Source organism: Manacus candei, unplaced genomic scaffold (genome assembly GCF_025592945.1).
Source record: "Manacus candei isolate 608988 ecotype Guabito, Panama unplaced genomic scaffold, ASM2559294v1 h1tg000025l, whole genome shotgun sequence".
Classification (NCBI taxonomy): Eukaryota; Metazoa; Chordata; class Aves; order Passeriformes; family Pipridae; genus Manacus; species Manacus candei.
The window spans coordinates 1,560,729-1,585,785 of NW_026138073.1; the positions used below are offsets into that span (position 1 = coordinate 1,560,729).

Below are 25,057 nucleotides of genomic sequence, written 5' to 3' on the forward strand. Positions count from 1 at the left end.
CAGTACCCCCCTCCTGACACCCATTCAAAGAGCCCAGTAAAACAGAGCTCCCAGAGACCTGCAGGACTTGCCCTTTGCCCAAACAGTGCTGGGCCTGTGACATGCCAGAAGATGATCTGGGTGCCCGATCCATTTAATAGCATTTGTACAACTATTCTCTAATCCAAGACTTCATATCAGAAATTTTAATGTTTTCTCATCATGTTTGCTCATGGTTTTAAACTAAAAAAAAGGTCAAACTAGATTAGATATACTGAAGGAATTCTTCCCTCTGAGGGTGGGGAGGCCCTGGCACAGGTTGCCCAGAGAAGCTGTGGTTGCCCCTGGATCCCTGGAAGTGTCCAAGGTCAGGTTGGACAGGGCTTGGAGCAACCTGGGCTGGTGGAAGGTGTCCCTGGTGGAACTGGATGAACTTTAAGATCCCTTCCAACCCAAACCAATCTGGGATTCTGTGATCCTATAAAATACACCCAAATAAAAAACATCCTTGGCCTGAATAAGTTCACTTATCCATATTTTTTATTTTTCATTCTAAACTAGTTTTTAGACCTGACCAGACCCAATGAACAGAAGATTGTCAAACTACAATCAGAACTAAGAGATGCATTAACTGGTTTCCCTGTGCTGCTGACCAGTAACCAAACCCCCAGATAACTGCCAAGCCTAAACTAAGTCTGTTACTTGGTGGCTACAAGGACAGACAGAGGAAGACTTTGCACCTAAGGTGCATCTTAGAAATTTTACTCTACCAGTATTAAACATAATACTACTACTTTACAGACAGACCAGCATAGACCATGGGCTCTGGAAAGGGCAATCACTCTAAAACATCCCGTTATTTGCTCATCAGGCAGTGCTGAGGGTCACCTGCTGTCACCTGGCTGCACATCCCCACAGCCCAGACAGGAGGAGTTACCCTGTGATGAAGCTGTGGTGAAGGAAAAGCTTTTTTTAATGAACCACACTAAGGAAATACCTTGTATGAGAGTAATTATTGCTGACAGACTCAATTTTTGTCATCCTTTCAAGCTTCTTAACTGACTTTTCACTGCGCTTCAGAGAAAAAACCCAAATGAAAGGAGCATTTCCAGTAAAGCTTTTAGTGCATGCTGTGCATACACTCAAGGGGTGTCACAAAATGATTGTTTCAGTTTAGGTCAGGATGCCTAACACCTTCACACATATGAATCAACCACATGCCAGCTATCAAAGATACTGTATTTTAAGAGGTGTGATCTCACAAGTTGCGCTTGAGCAGGTAACGGGTGGTGATAATTATGACAGAAATCCTAAAATTTTATTTACAGATATAGCCTCAAAGCAAAAAGTGGAAAAGTCTCCCTTTTTAAAATGGAAATGGAGTGGCCATTTTAGAGCACCGTCTGCTGGGGTCCTGCTTGCACACAGACACCCTGCAACCACAGCAAGGCTGCTGAAAGAGCAAGTGTGGAGGAACAGCAACCTCCACACTCGTACGGGTGTTTGAAGAACAGAGCTCCCAACGTGCCCCTGACATCAGCCATCCCTGAGCAGTCAGTCACCACCAGGCTGGGGCTTGGGATCTCCTAAAAACCTACTGCAGGGCAGGGAATTGTGATCCCTAACATCCACATGGGGCTGTGTCTGGCTGGCCCAGTACAAGGTACCAGAGGAGAAGCTGCCTGAAAGGTAAGTGGAGATAAAAGCTCCATCTCATACCTGAGACACTGGCAGCAAAAGCTGGACACAGATTTGTGACAAGGGTCTAGGGGGACAGGACAAGGGGGAATAGCTTCCCACTGCCAGAGGGCAGGGATAGATGGGGTATTGAGAGGGAATTCTTCCCTGTGAGGGTGGGGAGGCCCTGGCACAGGGTGCCCAGAGAAGCTGTGCCTGCCCCTGGATCCCTGGAAGTGTCCAAGGCCAGGTTGGATGAGGCTTGGAGTAACCTGGGCTAGTGGAAGATGTCCCTGCCCATGGTAGTTGGGTGGAAATAGGTCCCTCCCAACCCAAACCAATCTGGGATTCCTGGAGTGCTAAAATCATGTAATATGAAACCACTTTACTTCAACCTTGTTTTGTTAATGACTGTGACAAGTCACTTCCATTGAACAAGTGCCATGACACAGCAGCCCGTGAGGTCTTCCCCAGGAACTCCAGGTTCAGCAGACAGCTTTACAAGTCCACAAACCTCAACAAAACACAACAGATCTCTAGTGCACATCGACCAGCCAAGTGCATAAACCACAACTGCTCGGAGGTGACAATATCTGAGATAATGTGATGGTCACTAATTACACAGCCACCAAACTAAACTGAAAACCACCTGCATGTGACACGCACAAGGGTCTAACAGGACAGCTGGGCTCACCATGGGCAAGGACATCACCACAGAGCTCTCCATCACCTTCAAAGATGGAGCAACCACCACCTGCACAAACTCACTCATTGTTTCAAGGGGATGGAAGAAGAACCAGCACAGCATCATGTCTGCAAAGCCAGTCACACCATTCCTCCTCCTGACATCAAAAGTGATCTAAAATAAACTGAAGGCCAAGTTTAAATTGCAGCACACTGACCAGCCACAGCCTGGTCCACCCTGGAGCACCAGCAGCCCCTCACTCTCCCTCATCAACTCAGCCAAAGCTGTGCTTAAGTCATGTGTTTTTTTGAGAAAAGCATCTGGTCTTTCTTTAGAAGGCAAAGATGATGAACTATGTCTGACTATAGGCTATTCCAGTGGTAAATAACTGTTAGAAACATGTGATTAGGCTCCTTTTTATGTCACTAACTTCCAGTCATTGGTATTTTTTTGTGTCTCTTCTGTCGTTATTCCCAGGAATTCGGTCTCCGATCCCCTTCTAACTATTTACATACTCTGTGAAGTGTTTACCTAATGTTTCTTGCTAAACTGAAAACACTATTTTTGCTTGCTGGCTTTTCATTTCAGCTTTAATATCATTTTCTGTGGTGGTTATTTTTTGGCATGTTCTTAAATATTGCAGATCATTAACAAGCTGGATTGCAGAAGCACATTTAAAAAAAAATAAATCAGCAAAGAACTGGCACGTTTCCTAGCATTAGCATTTCATTCCAAGACCTTTGACATATGTAATATACATAATTTCCAGTGATGAGTGAAAGAGAAGCTCAGCTCACTCCCCAGCGGTTCAGGGGAGGGGGATTACAGAGGCAGGATAACCAAGGGCAGGGACAAATGCTCCTTACTGTGATTCCTGTACCAGCAATCGGTAAAAAAATGGATTTTAACCAGCAGAACTGGCATCTGTCCTCAGGAGAACAAAGCCATAAACCCCAGCAGCCCGGTACCTTTGTGTAAGGTGCACAGAGTACAGACTCAGGTGACCAATCCACTATAAATATAACTAATCCACAATAAATTCAATGATGAGTGAGTTTGTGCCCAGTGTAGGATTATTAAATGGGAAAAAAACCAGGAACCAGCTAAGGCAGCTTATTTCCAGCTCTTGCCTTTGAAAGCCTGGCCCAGTTTGGCCTGTGTGCTGTGTCACCTTTACTGGGAACACCTTTCCCTGTGCTGTAACCTGGGTCTGCCCCGACGTCACTACTGTTTTGCCGGCCAAGAAAAGGAACAACTGTTGGATTACTTTGTAGGAACAGCTTGACTTTCTGCCCCAGACACTAATTCCAGGCTGGCCTGTCGGAAGGATCATGTGAGAAACAGAACCCAAACCTATCAGCAAGCACTGGGTTTAAGCAGCAGCATCTGCTCAGCTGTGTTTCCTCCCCAGAAGGGGTGGCCTGACTCGAGGCGAGCCCTTGGCTGCCGATCCCACACGGAGAACGCGGAGCACGGAGCGCTTTTGGGACCGCACCCTCTCAAAGCTGTTTCACCACACCACAGCACTAAGCCCTGCCAGACCATCCTACAGATCCCCAAGAATTCCCCAGGAGAACAAATATTTGATTACCAAGGAATAAGGAAAAGCAAAGCCCCAGTGAACACCTCGCCAATTAAAGCAGACTGTTGTCATGTCCTTCCCCATCTCCCTAATGCCAGGGAACAGAAAATACCCCGTGAACTTGGCGAGCCAGGGAGATTTCAGAGAGGAAAGTCCCTCCAGAGAGAGGAGAAAGATCAGTGATCTGGCTTCAACTCAGGACATTTTATTCCAACATTAGAGAGGAATTCTTACAGGGACCTCAGCTCGCTCGGGTTATCCAGCCAGGCTGCTAGCACCAATGCAAAACTTGTGTGCTACTTCATCTCTGCAGGAAGAGTTTGCCACCCCCAGACTAGTTCTTAGAGCTGGACTACTTCAAAAAAGCCACATTTTAAGGGGAACTGCACTAACACAAGCACTGAATTAAACACAAATGCCAACCCTCTACATTCTGCCTAAACATATTGCGAGGGCTTCCACCACAGAAAATTCCAACCTAACTTTGCTTTCTCTCCCTCCTCATTTATTTGTTTAAAATATCACTAATCCCTCTCTCTTGAAATCTCTCATACATCCTGGCTCGCTGAAGATCCATCACTTTGGGTGTGAGTGATGGATATCATTAGTCTTGCATAGCTTAAGGAAATTGCAGCTGAAATACTTCACGCTGAACATACTTCACAGTTTGAAATAAATCCATAAGGAAAATCTGCCAGAACACCTCAATTGCCTGCGTTTTTTTGCAAACTGTAAAATAAACTTCGTCCCGAAAGCAGAAGGAGGACTTCCCAGCTCTGTTTTCCACAAATAAGACAAAACTCTCTCTGCCATGGGCATCCACACACCATCCAGCATGGCTCTGGAGGTTCGGGTCCACCTTATGGGGTGTGTTTTTTTGGTGGGTATGAGGGTACAAAACCTGACCTGTGGAAATGCTCATCTGTCCCCACCAGCTGTAAATGAAGCAGCAGCAGAACTACAGCAGGAAGAGCCTTTATATCCTCTATGTTCTCCTACTGCAACACTCAAACTCTTGATGCAATTTGAAGTCATTTCACAGAGGAAAGCAAGAACAAGCCTCCAGAGAGGTTCCCTCATGCCCTTCCAGAGCCAGTACAACCCCCAGGAGCACAAGGTGACATGGGATGATCCTCAGGACGTGAAGGCACACTGGGGAACCACAGGTACCAGCATGACTGCGGGTTTGGGGTTTGTGCTCACAGATGGCCTCGGAGCGTGGGAGCCTCGGGGCCTGCCCTGCTGTCAGCAGGGAGCCTGATTTGGGTTCCTCTGCCCCCAGTGGGAACAGCTCCGCCGGGTCACTCGGCTCATCCGCGGGGCAGGAGCGCGGATCCCACTTCCCCACCAAACTGGCAAGCACTGTGTAGGTGTGAGAAACAGGGAAGTCTGCAGACTCCCCAAAAGAAAAAAAAAAGTGTAAGATCTTGTTGAGAGACAGAGGAATTAAAGAAAACCATAGCAACAAGTCAGTCCACCTACCCAAACCACCCACCCACCACCAGTTTCATTTGCTGACGCACTTCAAAAACAAGCTGGCTCCAACCCGCTCTGGAAGGTGAGCAAGCCCTGAGAGCTCATTAAATTCCCTTCTCAGCTACTCTTGTGTGCCTGCAGCTAGTGAGCAAGTGGGATATAAATAGAAGTTATATAACAGCGCTTTGTTGATTCCTGTGCTTACCAAAAAAAAAAAAAAAAGGCAGCATGACCTTGTTTTGCTGAATAGCTTTGCCTCTGCCTGCTCAGGGAGGACTTTAATCCTGCTAGGGATCATCTTAAAAGTTTAGGTTGGACCTGGATACCACAGAGAGGAACAGGGAGAATTAGTGATTTGTGTCCCTGCTCCTTGCAGGACCAGGATCATGGTAGAATGCTGAGAGGATTGACACACAGGAGGTGGTACCAACAACCATGAACAACACAAGGGCACCAAGACTGGAGAGCAAGACACGGCTGAACCCTGAGGTAGCACCTCTCCTTTTTTCCACCTACACTGCTCAGTCACACAGATGGGCACCTCAAAATCCAAGCATAAAACCTTCCTTTGGGCAAAAAGACTGGAAGATGCTCTGCTACAGGAATACTGATGGCCCAAATATACTTCAGAAAGCAGCATCAGCCATAGCTCAAGTGGAAAGTCCAGGTGGTACTGTTATCATCTCACCTCTTCCCCCCGGTACTCAATCTCACCTTTGTATCTCCCTGCCCTTACTGACAATGAAATCACCTCTGCAGGAAGGACTCCTCACACTGCATTATTAATGGGCCTTGTTTGTTTTGAACCTGGTGGTATCTAACACCTGTGGGAGATTGAGACTTCCCTGTGCTAACTGTATTAAAATATATGTGAAGGAGATGGAGCTCCCACAGGCTTGGCATCCTGAGTCTCCTCCTGTGGAGCAGCAGAGCATCAGGGCAGAGGTTTCCTCAGCACTGACTTCATGGCTAGTGCAGGTCCTGTGCCTTGTTTGGAAGACAACTGCAGTGTCAAGGACGTCAGGATTTGCAGAAGGTTTCATTACAGAGAGGGCTCTTTCAGCAAAGGACACAGCTGATCTTTATGATGCAGGTCCTTACCAACTCTGGCTTTTTATGTCATGTTCTGAAGTAACACACTCAATGTCAAAATAATTATGATGTACTTTAAATTGAGCAAAACTCATTTAAATGGTGAAAGACACAGGTAATTGCTTAACACGTGCTAAAAGCTTCCTGGTTGGGCAGTAGTTTCCTAAACAGGTATCATTAAAACAATATAAAAAAGATGTCAACTGTATCATCAACTGTATCAAAGAATTCTGGTTGCTATAAATAAACAGAAAATTTAAAATTTGTTTAAAAAAAAAATTTTGTTTTATCAATGACCAAAAGTTCTCAAGTGCTATTTACAGAAGTTTAGTGACCCAAAGATATTCTTGCCTCCGAAGCCTTTACCATCACACACAATTGTCTGTGCTCGCCAATATCTGTCACTGCTGCAAATCTTCCAAGTAATAAATGTGATTTAAAAGGCCCAAGCCACAAAGGCTAAAGCACCATTGTGTCACTAAACCTACATTTCATCCCCCTAATACTTCTGTGACATTTTGCAAAGCTTTACCCCCGTTTTGCAGGGCAATTGCAGCCACGGAGAAAAAGAAACAAAGTGTCTGGGCAACCAAATAGGACATTTTTGTGCTGGTATTTCAGAGCCAACACAACAGTGAGCTCAAGGACACAAACTGGTCTCAAAGTCTTTGCTCCCTCCAACCCAAGGGCTGTAGCTGACCTGTACCACTGGCTGGTACCTCCTCAGCTCACTGGGCTTCCGTGGGGCTCCTAAGTGCCAGAAACACAGACAAGGACCGGACAGCTCTGGATTCCTTTTGTGCAGCAATCCTGTAGTTACTTAATAACTATCCACCATCTCTGGACAGTCTGAGGAACAGAAAAGGAGACCACAGTTCACCATGGTGGCGTTTCCTCACTGGTGGCAATGCACGAGGAGAAACGCTGACTGAGTCCAAGTCTGAGTATGGCACAAGCCAGAGCTGGAGACAGGAGAGCTGTGTTAGTTCAGTGCAGCCTCTCCTCCCAAACCTGACCGATGAAGAGGTGGCTGCTGGGGTTTCTGTACCTTGCTTCTTCCAAGCCCCTCGTGGTACCCGTTTGATGGGCAGCACAGCCCCCAGCCCTGTCAGGCACACAAAACACTCAGCTCGTGGGTGCAGGCTGAACCAAAGAGCTCTGGAAGTTTAAGCAACCTGAAGCCACAAGGCTTTTTGCACAAAAGGAGCCTCACACACTGATGAGCTCCAAGCCACAATTCCACACTACACAGATTCACTGTTGCCATGCTGTGACAGAGACACAACTGCAGTCCACCACCACCAGCTCCTCGTGCTATCTCCACTCAGGGTGGCCCCTGGTCTTCACCCCACACTCAGTTGCTGCGGGACAGAGAGTGCTGTGTGCACTCTCCTCTGTGCAGAAGCTGTGACTTGCTTCAGCAGCAAAAGCCACTTCTTCCCTGAAAAATAATCACCTTTTCCCTTGGGTGCTGAGTGCCATCACCTCATTCCCTGTGTCTGCAGCCCACCTTGGGAAGAACTATGGATAAGGAAAATGAAGGCACCACTGTCCTTGAAGGGGCAGACGTGCCTCGCGCCACTTTGGGGCAGTGCTTAAAAAACGCCTGCAACAAAACTAATGTCACCAACCTCATTTTACCTTCCCTGGCTGAAAATATCAACATGTGCGTGTGGGAAATTTGTCACGCAAGCTGACTTTGGAGAAGATCCCTAATTAAAGGAGCAGGGTCTCCATGGAGAGGTGTTACGTAAGGGACTCCACTTGCCATTAACTTCCACCGACCAAGGAAACCCGAAACCCTGCGGAGGTGAGGCAGAGTAACGGCACATGGAATTTTTATTTAGCAAATGAGAGACAAGTGTTACAGGACAAGTCCTCAGCAATCTCCTCTGCTGTCAGTCATTTGCCAAGGTTGCTTTAGCAGAGCAGAGCTCCCTGTGCTGCCGGGTGTGCAGGGAATGGACCGAGTTTTATCCCTTCCTGAGGAGACGCAGTTCCACAAGCAAGGCACCTGCCATGCCAGCTCGGGTACAGGGAACCCAAACCAGCACCCCAGGGATAGGTGCCTCCCTAGATGCAGGGCATGCTCCCCCTCAGAGGAGAGCATGGGGCATCCTCCCAGGGCTGCTCCGTGCAGAACCGCTGACTGCAGCGCTCCCGAGGTGGATGCTGAGGGTTATATAAATTAATAAAGGGGTTGATGTAATTTGCAGTTCAGTGAGCTGCACTGTTTGTCAGGTTAATTTGTTGGCCGGTGCTGACCCTGAGGTTCCACCTCTGCCTCTGTGTCCATATAAATGAGGGCAGGCTTCCCACCGAGCTCCAGGGCTCCCGCTGAGCCACAAGCTCACGGGACACAGCCACGACAATGCCACCACCAGCCCTGCTACCAAAGAACCTGACAGGGTTTTTAAGTGAATTCCAAGAACTAAAACCCAGAAAGTTTCCATCCAGAGAGGCCTAAGTGGGCAAAGACCTTCCCAGAACAGCTCATTTGCCACATTTACCCCTCTAGTAGAACACAGTGGCGTGGGATTCACTGTGCCACATACCAGCTCAGCCTCCTTCCTAAGGGAAACCAGGAGTATTTTTTTCTTGTCCTGCTTCTCCCCCACATTAATCTTCTTAACAATGCAATAAAAATCCCTCCTGCCAATTAGAATAAGGAACATCTTTAGATTTGCTTTCTTGCAAGAGTTGGCAACCACCTACTTTGCCTACCCTTAATATTGGCCCTACCTCTACCTAATGAAACAGCAACACCTATTCCAGTTATCCCTTCCCAGCATCATGGGGATCTGTTCTCCCACTGAAGCTCATGGGAGTTACCCGGGAACTCCCATTATTAACCATATTACAATCATCATGTGCAAGTTCCTGTGTGTTGGTACAAACCCTCTGCTTCACTTCAGGCCGAATTAATTTCCCGTGTGAAAACCTGGAGTTAAGAAAATGCCATGCAGGGGTGACACATTTCTGGCCTTGCTGCCAAAAAGTCTTTTTTACATAACCTGTCCCTATCCCACCAGCTTCCTATTTTCAAAGGCCTGTAGATAGAAGTAATTGAAGTTCATTAAAAATTATTCAAACTGAGCACAGAATGAACTTGTTCAGAATACTATAAATCAAAAGCCGCTAATAATAGGGAAAAAAAAATCATGAAATGAAGATAAACTGTGTTAGACCTCAAAGAAAAGCTGGTTGGTTTGGCTAGGTCAACTTTCACAATGACAAATGGACGTGATGCAAAAAGAACACAGTTATTAGTCCAAAGACTGAAGATGACTCTTCGCTGGCAGTTACTGGAAACTGCTGAAAAACTTCAGCAAATCTACTCTGCAGGTTGCAGTCTGCCAAGCCCTACCTACCTACTCTGCAGAACTTACCAAAAGAACACAGATTAGAGAAAGATCGGGATAAAAGACACAAAGTATTGGGTTCATTTTTGTAAGTGCATCTAGTTTCCATAAGCAGACAAATGTTGCAGTGTATTTTGTAAAAATGAAATCCTACTAAGTGGGAGACCATCCCTTTGCTGCCCTCAGTAGATCTTGACTGTGCTGTAGCCAAAGGCTGCTGTCTAAAAAACATCAGCTTTGCAGACTAGCAAGTACCCACAGAGCTCTCCTGAGAGCTGGGCTGCACCAGAGCCCTCTGCACTCAGAGTACATCAGCCACTCTCATACGTGGAGACAGCAAAGCTGGATTACCTGAGTTCACTGTCTCAGGATACCAGTCTGACTTGGCCATCACATCATTCAGCAATTACTTGGGAGATACAGACCCAAACTGATGATTTTACTAAAGAGCAAGCCTCCACCTTTTCTTTGATTCCCAGCTGTTCTCCCAGAAGTTAAGCTTTGTGGTTGGTGTTTTTCCCATTGAAGTTCTACTCACTTGGCTCTCATGACTAAAACCCTACTGAGAGATCAGAGTGCTGAGTACAGGCTGTTCCCAACTGCCATTGCCATCATCCCCACAGGCCCTGACTGTGCCGAGGCCACTGCGAGGCACCAGGAAACACTCTCCCCACCACCAGCAGTTTAACCAATGCAGAGGGAAGCCAGGGAAACATGTCTGAGCACCGATAAACCCTCCTTTTTGCCTTTTGCTGTCAAACCCGTGGAGCGTTCCAGCACAGAATATCTGCATCCCAACCGCTCCACGGGATATTTTCAATAACATCTCATGTGTGCTTTGCATGCATGAGTAAGAGCTCCTGGGTGTGTCCAAGCCCTCAGAGCTCCCAGCATTAGCTGTAGGCACCACGAGTCATTTGGTTCCTAAAACATTTTGTACTTAAAAGCAGCCCACACTACACCAGAGCCCCCTCCCAGCCCGTCCTGCCGCGCTGGAGCACGTAGACGCACCGAGTGAGTGCTGGCTGCCCAGAGCACATCCTAAAGACACCTGCCAAGCACTTATTCCTGAGTGGGAAAGCATGGAAAATAGTTCCTCTGGTTTGTGGAAGCACCACATACGTGTACAGGCTGGAGAGCAGCAGAGCCTGGCAGGAGTGTGTGGTGTGGAGGCGTCACACGCTGCTCCGAGCATCCCCTGCCAACGGCTCCTTGCTGACCACAGGGCTATTGTACAGCCTCCCAGCTACGGACAGCAAATGCAAACCAAACCATCTCCCTTTCTGGTGGAAAAGACATCTTTGGAGGCAGACTGCAGGTTTCCCTGTTTGTTCTGACTGGGTGAACTATGGAATCTGCTCCCAACACGGGTTCATGCTCAGTGGGAGGTGACTTTGCTCAGTCCATCCATGCTGGGGTCCAGCACAAGCAAAGGATCTCACCACATCAGGCTGGTGCAGTTTGTTTTTCCTTCCAGCATGACAGTGTGAGGTTACCTGAGGCTCCCTGAGAGCTGGGAATATGAAAGCTCAGCTTCCTTTACATTAGAGAAGAGCAGGAAATTTAAAGGAGTGACTGTCCCCAAGGAATGTTAATCCTGTCCTTGCAGTTTAAGGTGATGTAGGATTTTCAACACTCAATTCCCACTTTGTCTTCTACGAAGAAGTTTCACTTCAGAGCATAGACACAGGGAAAAAAAAAAAGGGGTACTGATTACAGGGACAAGCAAAGGAGCCCAAAGACATTCCCTGTCCTCTCAAGGGAAGTTTGCATGGACACAAGAGGTGCTGCTGTAGGGATCTAGTGTGTGTTTTAACCTCAGTGATCAATTATAACCAGTCAGGATTCAGCCCCACAGACAGTCTGCAAACACAGCACATGCAGAGCCAAAAGAGTAAGATACCACATGTACAATCATCTTTACAAGCATGTTTTTCTGCAATAAGGTTTTACTTTCTCTTTGGAAGAATAATGTACAAGCTTGTTGTTGTGTATTCATTACAATCCACATCAGGTACAATTTTCATTTAGGGAAATCAAATCCTTATTGAGAACACAGAAATGAAGATCAGCAAGACTGCAGGAGAACAGCAGTGGTCTGGAGTTTACCATACACTTATTTCAAATTCCAGTCTGAAATCTAACACCTCGTTGTAAAAGTCTGAGCACACTGCAGTTGCTTAAACTAATTTGTAAGAGCAGTCAATAACTTACCTACAAAGCTGTTTTATTAGACATTCCTCTATACTGCCCTGGGAAACACCTCAGTTACCCAATGCCCATGCAAGCATTTAATAAGTTCACTTTTGCATGGTAGACACTAATATTTCCCAAAATTACAGGTCATAGATCCTTTAGTCATTTCCCCTCCCATCTCCTTAAACTCCTCAAGTTTCCTGGATTCCATAAAAACACTTCCCTTCCCAACACAGTTTGGTCACAAGAAGTTTTTCATTTCCCTACCTGTATCGTGGTGTTCCCACCTTCCAGCAAGGCAATGGCTAACAGGATGCTCTCATGGAAGACTCTGTCACTGGTGGCATTCATGATGAGATCTATGACCAGGTTGGATGCACCTTCTTTGTCCAGATGACACTGGACATCTGCCAAACTCATCTCCCCTCGGCTCATTGAACTCGATCCGGAGCTTCCTCCTATAAAGGTGATCATGAGAAACAGGCTGAGATTGACCCCACGCCGATGGCACCTCTTCAAGGCCAGGCTGGACAGGGCTTGGAACAACTTGGGTCTAGTGGAAGGTGTCCCTGCCATGGCAGGGGGTTGGAACGAGATGGGCGTTAAGGCCTCTTCCAACCCAGACCAGTCTGGGATTCTATGACTATTGATTTTTTGGCAATGGTCTCAAATTAAATAAACTGCACTTTATAACTGACTTCAAACAGAATTTTCCCTCATCCTACCTCCCAGTCTCTCTGGAATACCATGAAATGGTTTTGTTCCAGATACGGTTAATAATCTGACATCCTTATAAGCACATTCCTCATATATTAATTAAATTGATCAGGATTTCTGAGTACATTTATTCAAAGCAACATCACAAACTTTAAGCCAACCCAAGGTAGTCTCTGGAAAGCATAAAAAGCTGTCTGCTTCATTTTGCTGCCTCAAAGGCAGTCATCCATGTGGACGGCTTCCTCGGTTTTGGGAGTTCATAGAGGAGGACAGTGAGGGGGGGGGAAAAATCCCTGTTTCATGTGTAAGGTGCTGATTTGGGGGCAGACACAGCCACAGACCACGGGGCAGGGCAGAGCACAGGCCCCACGAGGAGCAGGAGCAGGTCCTACCTCCCGCCCCGGCCTTGCCGGTGCCGCCAGCGGACAAGGGCCCGTTGCCGAAGGTGGTCAGGCTCTCCCGCCGTCCCGCAGGCCGCACGTTGCCATAGTAACGGTTGACCAACACTTGCCTGAGCGCCTCACCCTTGATTAAAGAGGAGAATGAAATCATGATGTGAGCCTCAGGAACAAACAAACCACTGCTGTTATTGTTTGCCTTCTTGTGGTGAAGGGGGGGGAACCGAAACCCTGGAGATTGGGAAAAATCCACCGAGTAACTCCTGCTGTGCTCGGGCAGGCGGGGACACCGGGGGTCTCATGGGGCTCAAGTAAGATTATGAGTTCCCAGCACAGGGACAGTTCCAGGTCAGGTTTTGTGTAGAGCTCTCTAGACAGATTTTGTTCTCAAAGAGGTTGTTGTTTTTTTTTTAAACTAAGTTCTACTGTCTTGGTCTTAAATGTAAAAAAGTTGCATCTGTACAGCACCAACACAAAATTAAGAGGCGGATCAGCGCAAGAGGAACATTAGAAATGATGCTGTGGGGAGCAATCCCATCTTCCCACACCTATCCCATTTTGCCATTTCACCAGCTTTACAGGGATGTGCTCCTTTCTCCCTCCATCAGCAGCTGCTGAGCGGAAACCCGAGCGATCCCGCTGAATCCCAGCCCTTTGTTCCCTGCTGGCAGCTGCCCCAGCCGCCGCTCACGCCAGCAGTCAGCATCCAAGCACATGAGCCCTGGACTCCACAGGGCACCAGTCCTCAGATAACCCCAAAGCCCGGGAGCGCCCGGAACGTCCCCCCAGCATGAGCCGCTGCGTCAGCCCAGAGCAAACCACCTCCCAGGGCAAACAACCCTGCACTGCTCCCACTCCAGTCCTTACAGGAATTCCCAGGAATTCGGGGAACTGGACAAAGCAACGAGCAGCACACAAACACCACACCGAGATTAACCTGTTTTTATAAGGTCTTTGTGCACAAAGGAAAACTGGGGATTATTGTAACCTGGAGCTACTGCTGATGGCAGCGTGGTCACAGCAGCACCACCCTGGACAGTGCTTGAGAGGGGAGGGAGGGGCTTTTCTGGGGATTCAATACATAAATAATAATTAAAAAAAAAATCTAGCCAAGAATAATTTCATATTAAAAATATGTCAGGAAGAACTAAAGTATCTTATCTTTATCTCCACTTGCAAAACACACGTTCGTCACTGATTTTCAACTGTATTTCAAATGAAATTAGTTGTCTGACTACAGAGTCAAGATGCCATTTAATATATTACCTGACATAAAAATAAAGTCTTACTTTTTAAACTTTCACAAGAGGCCTTTAAAACACAAATAAGTAAATGGAGCAACATAAATGTGCATTAATGGGCTCATACAGAACTCCAGCACTGCTGCAGTCACGCTGCTTTCATGCAAAGCTGGCACTCACGAACGTAACTTCAGGAAATCCTTAAACCACCCCCTCAAAAAAAAGAAAAAGACAAAAACCTGTCTGGAAATTAAGTTCTTTACCAAATTTCAGGTATCGCTTCCAAAGGGAAAAGCCCAACATGTGCCTGGAGCTGGTGAGGGATCACTGCCCTCCCTGCAGGGCTGGGGCTCAAACTGGGGCTCCCACCACCTGCTCCTTGTCACCACAATTCAGCACCTTAAAAATTGTTCCTATGGATTATTAGCATGAACGCTGCAGCATGGGAGCTGCATTTTATGGGATCAGATGGGGAGGGAGCAAGTGCCAGGGAGACAGGTTGTAAAATAAACACGAGGAGAGCATTCCAATCAGCTGCTTCCAAAAGTCCCAAAAAAACAGAAAAAAAAAGGAAAATTCCTGTGGAAGCAACAGTACAAGGAGATGAGCACTCTTCCAAGGGGCATACGCTTCCCATCACCGCTTGGGCCAAAGAGTGAACATGTAGGAGAGGCAAGAGACAGCTCAGGAGCTCCAGCAAATTCCTACCCTGGAGGAGCGCCTGTGACTGACAGTGACATTCGAGTGTTGGGTACACGATGTAGAGCTTTATCCATCCCCCTGCTCCCAGTCTGGCAGGTAAGGAAGGCAACATGACAGAACAAGGCCAAGCCAGACAAAAAAAACCCCTGAACTACACCTTCCCTCTACACATGTCCCGATTAGAAAGGAAACTTGATACCCACATGAGCCCTATGAAAAAATGAAGTTACAAGGGAGTTCTCACATTACCTTCTCCCTCTGCTGTTGAACTAATTGTCAGTCATCATATCAACTGGCATTTAAACCAGTCATTTTTACTACTTACTACAGAGATAACACACATCCATCCACAAGAACGGCTGCTCACTGAACTCCACCTCCTCCTGAATTCAGGGGGGGTAACTAAAGCTCCTGGAGTTGTGTCCAGATTTTCCTTCTGGCCCATTGTGGAGCAGAAGGTGACTTCTATTCCATGATCAAAATAGTTGGGGTGAGTGGAGACACCTGACCAAGAGGACCTCTGGTGTCTGCAGGAGTTGCGTATCCAAAACAAGACAAAAATCACCGGAAAATACAGGTAGGAATAGGTGTCAAGCAGTTGCTTCTAGTCTGAGAATGTGCTCATCCATGGGTTTGGAGGGCTGGCAATACACAGTCACCAGCATCTCAAATTCTATCTGGGAAAAAAAGCTTTGCTTCCTACAGATTTATGCAAACCCACCATGTTAGCTAATGAAATATCAGTGTATGATCAAAGTAGAGGGGAGAAGAAAAAAAAAATCAGTGGTATTTAAGAAATGTTCCAATTAATTCAGCTGCAATGCTTGGCTCCAGAACAGTTCTTTAACCATCCTGTCAGTGCTGTGCACCACTTTGATGCGGGTAACGTGCAAACAAATATCAGATGTTTGGCAATAATCAGAAAAATCAAATATGGTACCTCGAAAAAACCCAACGACATCCAGTTTCATCTGTGTTCACCATCAGGTAAACTAAGTCATATACAAACATTACTGTGCATGTATCAGTAATGGAGATGCAACACACAACTCTAAGTGATATCAGAAACCTGATTAAAACAGAGACTCTTGGATAATATTTAAAAGTGAAGCAGTTATAAGTTGTTGTTGTTGTTCTGTTCCCAGCTACAAGAGCAGAAGAAATGGAAGAAAGGCATTAATGACATGGATTTTGCAGCATGGGTTACAAAGAGGTGGTGTGGCCAAAGCAGCCAACTACACAAGCACTGATTAATGTCACTTCATAACTGAGTGATCACCACCAAAGGGGAGAGTTTTGACAGTGTGAATGGACTGGACCAGGATCTGAGGTTTAACTGGAGTTGCCCCTTCCATGTAACACAAGGGGCACCAGCACCCCCTTCATGAACACAGCTCATCATTTTAGGTTTTCCAAGAGCAGTTAACACACAAGTTTCTTACATAACTTAGGCTTCACTGTTTAAAAGGAAAAGGTTGAGGGTTAGTTCTGAATGTGCTTGACTGCTGTACATACCCTTCTATGATCCTCCAGTTGCCTCTGTGGTAGAGTTTGATCAAGCTCCTGCTGTGCGTGCAGAAATTTCATTTTAAAGCAGAAAAACACTCAAGAGACACCAACATCTTGGCACTCAGGGGGAATACTAAGGGAAGTCACAGTTGAATGCAAGGGGGGAGATGAAGAAGATGGACTGACAAGCTCTCAAAACAGGACATCTGCCCTCAGTTGGCCCTGGCAGCACTTGTCCCCTCAGACACCTTATCACCCCGCAGCCCACCACAGCATGCACATGTGCCAACATTCCCCTGGAGTCAGAGGGAACACAGGGGCTGTCTCGTTGTACAGTCACCAGTAACACACACAAGTCCCCGGGAGCTCAGCCCACACATGCCCATGCACAGACACACAGGTACACCCCACCCCAATGGACACACACCTCTGGGGACGGGAGTGACTTCAACACATCTCCCTGTGGTCAGTGAAGCTCGTTTGAGACTGTGGAGGGCCCCTGGAAAAACCTGGGGGGTTCCCTTCCAACACCAGGGCCTTCAGGGGGTGTCACTGAACAGAGTCCCTCGGCACGTGCCTGTTTCCAAATCAAATCTCTCTTGCTTCAGATATTAATTTTAAGAAATGGAACTTGCAGTTTGCAAACCTGAAGCACATGAAGTTTTTGTTGCTTTAAAGCATCTGAAAATGTGTAGAACAACTGCTCTCTCCAGGGACCCATCTTAAACCAGGAGCCATCTCCAAAATATCTCAAAGGCCTTCGATGACCACTCAGAGTTTTGGTTTACATTTAAACACTATTCCACAAAAATTACAGATACAAAAGTCTGAACCACCACAAACATTTTTTTCCTTCATGATCTCAAAATATATTTACAACCTTCCTGTCTATATAGCTCACAGAATCAACACTGTCCTCGATTAAGATTTTCACGTTGTTTCACTTGAATTTGCACTAATTTGGCACTCAGTTGTACGATTTACCAATGCCATCTCTGGATGTGTCATTAATTTCCAAAGAATTTGAGATTTCATAAATTTTCAAGTCTTTATTTTGAAAAATAATCTGTTTTATGCAAACTGATACCGGGGTATCTCACAAAGGACATGCTCCCACACATCCAATTCCCCCAGAGCCAGGGACCCTGAAGATGTGAAGTGACCATGAGCTGCTCCACTGGGGCATTTTAAATGGGACACCAGTTGCTCTGGGGTTATAAAGCTTCCACTAATAACTTCTGACACCTCCATTTCCTTTACGTTTTTAAGTATGTTAGAAAAAGGGAAAACCAAATTCAGCATTAGGAGCCAGAGAAACAAGATCTCATTTTGCCAATGCAGGGAAATTTGAGAGGAGTCTTCTCACGGTGTCTCCCTTGGAGCATAAGGGAAATGGTTGAAAGGAACAAAGATTTGGGACTAATTTACATAGGTTTTTTATATTTCCAGACTACCACGCTGAGGTTGTACTGGATTAAGCCACTTGAACAAATCTACTTATTTCCACTGTCTAACACCACGCAGCAACACACATTTCACAGGGTTTTCACCAACAAGACACTCCACTAGGACTACTTAAACACCAATATTTGTGTGTTGTACAAATATAGGTGGTGACACACCTCTACAGGGCTCTCCGTTTCGGGAGGTTGCGGCAGCTAGTTGAAAGTAAAATGCAGAAAAATTAGTCATTCTCCCAGAATCTTCCATCCCAACAGCAATCCAGTGGTCAACAGAGAGGGGAAGGGAGCTGGCAAAGCACTTGCCTTCAGCTGAATCATCACAAATGAGTTATAGCCATAATTACTGTTTACACCCTCCCACCCTGCTCCTAAAAGGGCCACATCTGGAAAATTTCGCAGGTATCCTTTGAACATCCCAACCTGCTTTGCATGAACTCTGAGGCACAAGCAAAAAGCTTTAGTTGCAGGTGCCCACAGCACTTTTGGGGACCACACACCTGGGATCTGTGACTTGAAGGAAGCACATCCATCCCAAGGGGGGGAGGAGGAAGCCAGGGCTGCATGTCACAAAAGCAGCAGCCTTATAATTTTAGTTTAAAAAAATTGTTTTCAGTGGATTCTCATCTATAAACATATTTTCCTTGAGATAAAAGATATATGATGCAGAACCAAACAGGAGCAATGAAATAAGGGCCTGTATGGTGACAGCTTTTCAAATTTAAAATGCTGATCATCACACTGAAACAGATGAAGACAAGCAACTTTTATCTAGTCGAGCGTAGACACACAACAGAGACCTGAACATTCAAATGCAGCTGCCTATGGAACCGTGGGGCAACTGAGTTAACTCCTTAGAGCAGACACTCAGAAATCAGATGCTGATGATACAAACACCAAACTGAGTCAGGCCCTCGCTGGCTGTGTCTGCCCAGAGGCCACAGGACAGACAGACAAATGTCCACGGGCTGGGAGAGCACTGTGGAGCTTAACCAAAACCTGCTGGGGAATGCTCCAAGGGAGAGGGAGGCCACCAGATCCAGAGAGATTCCACTTCCCAGGAAAGAGCCAGAGGAGCGAGTGTTTCCCCTGCAGTGCTCCTTGGCCAGGAAAGACCCTTTTCCATTCTCCTCCTAACAGACTTTCCTCCTGGCAGCTCCCATGGCCTCTGGTCGGTGCTTCCTTGCATTGTCACCGCTCCTGGAACCTCAAGCGTGCAAACCACTCCTCTCCTGCTCCAATGGAAGCAGGGAGTATTTAAGCCAGAGGCCCAAGAGAGAACAGGAAGAGCCTCATTTATGCAGAGGAACACACCGTTCCTGCCCTGCTCCCAGGCTGGACACCGGGAACGCCGTCCGGGTCATTAGGGAGTCCAGGCACATTGTTCTGCCTGCACACACCGTCTGCACAACCTGCTCCAGAGCAAGGGAAAATTCCTCCCTTCTCAAGGAGCCAACAGCAGCAAGGAAATTGGGCCTGTTCCACTGCAGGGGAAATGAGGTCCCTTCCTGCCAGGGAAGGGGATGCTGAAGTTGGCAGATCAAGTGGACATGACTGCCACAGGATAACATGCCTGGACTGGGGATCCAAACACAGGTTTCCCTTCTGGGCACTGGAACAGGTTGCCCAGAGAAGCTGTTGATTCTCCATCTCCGGAAATGTCCAAGGCCAGACTGGATGGGGCTTGGAGCAACCTGGGCTAGTGGAAGGTGTCCCTGCCCATGGTAGCGAGGTGGAACAAGATGAGCTTTAAGGTCCCTTCCAATCCAAATCATTCTGGGATTCCTGGGGTTACACTATGACCCCATTTTAACCAAACATGTGTGTAACATTTTGCAGTTGAAAGGCAGCACAGATGAAGAATCATCATGAAATTAGTTTCATCTTTCCCAACTTAACTGGAGAAGGAAAAATTATGAATTGCAGTTCACAAATTCCTGTGCCTTCCCTCTGTGGTACAGAGGGCACGTAAGAGCCAGTCCCATCCACCCACCAGGGAGGAAAAGCCACTGCCCTGAGCAATGCCCAGGTGGATCACTCCAAAGCAGCACAGCCCTCATCAAACTTCCAGTAAGAATATAAACTCCAAATACTGAAATTTCAATTCTTTTAGTCAAAATGGTTTCAAATAGCAAAGAATTATTGACCTTGTGCTGCAAAGTATCAGCTTGTGCTTTACAAGAAGGATTGAACAGGTTGGGTCAGAAGCCTGAGGCAGTAATTTTGCAAGATTTCTCCATATACTTCAGCTCTCCAACCAGAAGAAAGTGATGGTCTGAGGGGCAGGGGCAGGTTTGTGCAATACTAAACAACACCAGGTGAGTACCATGGACACTGTGGTCAGCTTTTAAACTGGAACATAGTGGGTGGCCAGGTCAGAGTACAACATCTGTGCTTTTTATTAGCAGTAGGGAAAGGTCCTTTCAACTTGCTCTGCAAAACCCTCTCTTCCTTAGAAGCTTCCGCTCCCACAAGGCTGACCAATAAACCACTCATCATCAGCCAGAGCAGAAGTACAGCCTCTGACCTGCTGGTGACCCAAATGCTTCCAGCACCCATTTCCCCAACACAGGCCATGTGTGCTTCCCAGAACGGCCTTTATCTGACTCACCAGGGGATGTATGCCCTCAAAAACCATCCGAGCAAGGGACAGCTCCAGTGTGAATTCATGGCATCTCAAAGGATGAGGTGTGGATGAGCTTTCCATCCTTTTCTTTTATGGTTTTGAGGAAGGTATAAAAATTTTCATTTGCTTTCAAAGTAACAATCAAGGTTAAAGTTATCTGTCTTGGACAGAAAATTGAAATAACTACCACTGTGGATAAAGAGTGGAAATGGTTTGAGGAAAAGCAGTAAGATTTTCATTCAGGTTTGAAGCCTCGAGATCGTTTTTCTCTCTATTTTTTTTAAACTCAGCTCTGTAGTAGACATCCAGACCACCAAGCAAAAGGCTTGAAATGCAATTAACCCCAAGCACTTTGAGAAAGCTTAGTCAAACTCAACTGATTTGGCTCTGTGATGAAGCAATGGTGAGGAGGGAGATGCCCTGAGCTGTGCAGGAAGTCGGGTTCAATCACTGACAGGTTCCGTCTGGTCTCAAAATCTGTGAATTCAAGAAGTGACCCAACCCCATGTGTATGGTATGTCATTATTGGGGTGTTAGAAGAAGAGATTTGGCAGAGAGGAGGAAATAAAAATGACAACCATAGAGTCAGCCAAATATCACCCTAAGCTTTAGATAGCCAGCTTGTACATCCAGATGCAAGGAACTAGAGTGGAGATCTCAGATGTATGTTATTCTGAAACCTCTGCCTTGGTTCCTGCATTGCTATCTCCAGTATCAGTTGGAGTTCCAGTGGGAATGGCTGTTCAGAATGAGTCCTGCAAGTCCCTTTCCACTTTTTCCTCCCTTTTCTGAATTTCTCCCCTTTTCTCTTTGAAGCACAGTCAGTACAGCTCTTCCTTGAAAGACACACAGCAAAAGCATCACCTCATCTGATGACAACAGATCAGAGCACAAATTATGCTGCTGTCCTCCATAACCCTTCAAAAACACCACAAAACTCTGTGTAGCTTCCTTGCCAAGTCTCCTTTGTCAGGTCAACACTGTTACCTTGTGGAACTGAGGAAAAATTTGGACAGGAAATTTCTAGCCCCTGCAGATGATCTGTAGGTGTTTGTCAAACAAGTATTTGACTTGCTACGGAGAAGGTTCAGGGCAGAGGGGAATAACTGGGAACCAGGAGCACTGAACTGCTTTGACAAACTTCCCACGTCACATCTCCCCCTGCACAGACCTGAGCCAGTGCTGCACAAATTAAGCAGCAGCAGATGTGGAGCAGCACCTTGTCCTAGCACAGGTCTCTCAGAAGGCATGTGGGATTTCTGGGGGGCACAAGCAGCCCCCCTCCAGCTCCCTCCAGCACCCACCTGCTCCCAGTCCTGGCACACCCAGACTGGAGATGTGTCTGAACATCCTCCCCACTTATCTCAGGAAACTTGCAGAGACTTTGTGCACTGCCAGACAATGAGGTGGGAAATTTGGCATAAAGGCTGTCAGTGCCTGCACTCAAAGGTCACTGGGATCTGCCTACAGGAATGCCTTCCCTCATTTTCCACAGTTTTCAGTGGAGAAAGCACGTTTTACTTGGGCTGGGGCGTTCCAGGAGCCAGAGACCTCAGTCTCTGCCCTTCAGTGTGAGTGCAACCACTTCCTCCTCTCTAAATCCTCAGTCTTGCAGGACTTCTACAGTAACTAAACCTTCACAACACATTTTATAGCAGCAGTTTTAATTAACCAGTAAGATGGCATAACTATTATTGGGTTTTTTGATGACAAATAACTACAAGCAATGTTCCAGTCTCCTTTTCCAAAGAGCTCACCAATTCCAGTTCGTGCAATAAAAACGGTCCAAAGACTGCAGGATTTCTCAAGGGAAAAAAAATATAAGGCAGCCCACAAAAATTTATGAGAGCCTGCATTTCCTCTGCTCGAGACATAACAAGTGAAGCACTGTCTAAGTGCAAAATACACAAGAGAAATGACGGGAGTGAGCTCTCGACAAGGAAAATAATTCCTAAGTGCAGCTCTCCAGCTCTGAAGAGGTTAATGCATTTCCCAATTCCAATCAAAAATGCATAAAATGGCACCAATTTTGCACCTTATTCAGCCACTGGAGTTCTATTTTATCATTGATTAAGAGCACTGTTAAGGTTAATTCAGGCAACCCCTTTGAACCAGCATTTTCAGTTCCCTTTTCACCTACTTGAAACCTCAAGACCAAAGTGAAAAGGTGAAAAAAACACAAACCTAAACTCTATTGAATGGGACTGCAGGTGTATATTGCTGGATAAAGCTGCATCAAAAGTGTCATTACTGAATAAAAACAGGTAAAACCCAAACACAATCCTAAAAAAAAAAAATAACTAATTACATGGGAAACTCCGTGTGCTTATAGAGTTTCGCTGGATTTGGCTGTTTTGGTGGTTGCCGGTCCCTGCCCCATCCCTGAGGGGTGGGGGGAAAGCAGCAGAGCACCCCTTTTTCACCCTGAAAGATGAAACAGAGCTGCAGTGGGGTGGGATCAGCGCCGGGGAGCAGGAGCAGCCCCCGGGCTCGGCCGCTACCGGCCCGGGCAGCGCTCCAGGGCCGCGGTGCCCGTAAACATCCCCAGCGCCTTTATTGGCAATCGCCGCTGAAGGTCACACATCAGCAGCGGGCCCAAATTCCAGGAAAAAAACCCTCTTCTTATGTAACTGCCGCCTGAATGTTGGCAGGTGCCCAGCGGAACAGCTCACTGCAATGTGGCTGGGAGGGGAGAAAGGAGAAGGGAAAAAAAAAAAAAGAAAGAGGCAAAGTAGGCCATGTGGAGGCACATTCGGCATCCTGCGCGTGCCACCTGCAGGTCAGCGCCGAGCGCTCGGCGGGGCAGCAACCAGAGAGCCGGGTCTGCTCCAGCAACCGGCTGGTTTAGTACCCAAGGCTCGCACGGCACGTGGAAACTGGGCCACGGTGTCCCCGGGCACGGAGCTGGGCCGAGAGGGACGGGTGGGAACGGATCCCAAACGCCTCGGCGGGGAGGGAGCACTGCTGCGGAGCTGCCCTGGAGCCCAGGGAGCCCATGGTGGAGCCTGTGGTGGAGCCCAGGGAGCCCGTGGTGGAGCCCATGGTGGAGCCCAGGGAGCCCGTGGTGGAGCCCGTGGTGGAGCCCAGGGAGCCCGTGGTGGAGCCCATGGTGGAGCCCGTGGTGGAGCCCGTGGTGGAGCCCAGGGAGCCCGTGGTGGAGCCCAGGGAGCCCGTGGTGGAGCCCGTGGTGGAGCCCGTGGTGGAGCCCGTGGTGGAGCCCGTGGTGGAGCCCGTGGTGGAGCCTGTGGTGGAGCCCGTGGTGGAGCCCACTGGGGCAGCCCCGGTGGGAAACAGCAGGAAATCTGCATTTGCAATCACGCCTGGACCTTTCAGGAGGCTGAAGGTTGAATTAGAAGTAAATGAAGCTGTTGTGTCTAATCGCAAGCAGGGTTTAGTTATTCCCGGTGTGAGAAGATTCACACTCGAGGGCACTCGGGGAAAAATTTAACTCGGCCCTGAACCCTGTGACACCAGCACAGGAACAGCTCCACCAGGAACAGGATTACAGCAGTTCCAGCCCACTGAGGAGTTCATCAACACAGGCTCAGCCCAAGGGCTTTTAAGGACAACACACTGCCCTGCCCAGGGGGTTTCTACTTTATTATCTGACACCTGCACAGACCCAATGTCAAGCCCAGCTTACGGAGCTCTTCAGCTCCTGATGCCCACCTGATGCTCCAGGAGAGGCAGAGAAGAGCCCAAGTGCACCCCAAAAGCCAAGCTCTGAGCAGACAACCCACCAAGACCAGGACAGAACCAACAGTTTCCAGTTTCCCACGGTTTTGTTCTCTCTCAGAACAAACCATGCTTCTCATCCATCTCTTAGGATACCTTTTCTCCTTTTTATTTTAATACCAGCCTTACACAGCCCCTATCCCAAAGGTCTGCACACCTTGACAAGTTTACAGGAACCTGAAAGTTTGAAAATACTGCAGGATGACTCTCGTTCTTGGTGAATCCTAATTTCTGACCCCAGAAGAAAACCTTTTACGTAAATCCTGCCACAGCAGTGGATGGTGCAGAGTTCAAAACCAAAACACATTAGGAGCTTAAAGATGCTCTTTCTGTATTTCTGCTGGACCAGTTCATGATCCTCAGATACAGCACATGGAACTGCACTACCCTTCCTCTTCCCTTGCACTCCACTCTTCCAGCACCCCAAAACCCCAGAGCTCAGCTCAGGTCACAGCATTCACCATCCTTCCTGCAGGGGATTTCCTCCCATCAGGGTGAATTCCAGCATTATTCACCCACTTCAAAGGGCACTCCCTTCTTCACTCACAGAAATGTTAAGGGGGGCTGGAACACCTATTTTCTATCATGACTTTCACTAACATCTCCTGGAATTTTTAATA

At 47.3% G+C, this 25,057-nt stretch overlaps 1 protein-coding gene across 18 annotated transcripts in view; it reads right to left on the reverse strand.

The window, feature by feature from the left end:
- The window catches only part of ITPR1 (inositol 1,4,5-trisphosphate receptor type 1), a 163,737-nt gene that overhangs the window by 42,984 nt on the left and 95,696 nt on the right, over positions 1 to 25,057 (reverse strand). For 12 of the 18 annotated variants that reach the window (XM_051788603.1, XM_051788606.1, XM_051788605.1 and 9 more), the window contains 4 exons: positions 18,239 to 18,274; positions 16,623 to 16,673; positions 13,159 to 13,291; positions 12,317 to 12,507 (listed from right to left, as the gene is read on the reverse strand). In XM_051788603.1, the coding sequence (XP_051644563.1) occupies positions 12,317 to 12,507; positions 13,159 to 13,291; positions 16,623 to 16,673; positions 18,239 to 18,274 (411 nt within the window). The remainder of the gene's footprint in view (positions 1 to 12,316; positions 12,508 to 13,158; positions 13,292 to 16,622; positions 16,674 to 18,238; positions 18,275 to 25,057) is intronic. The other 6 variants (XM_051788618.1, XM_051788617.1, XM_051788600.1 and 3 more) reach the window with 2 other exon arrangements.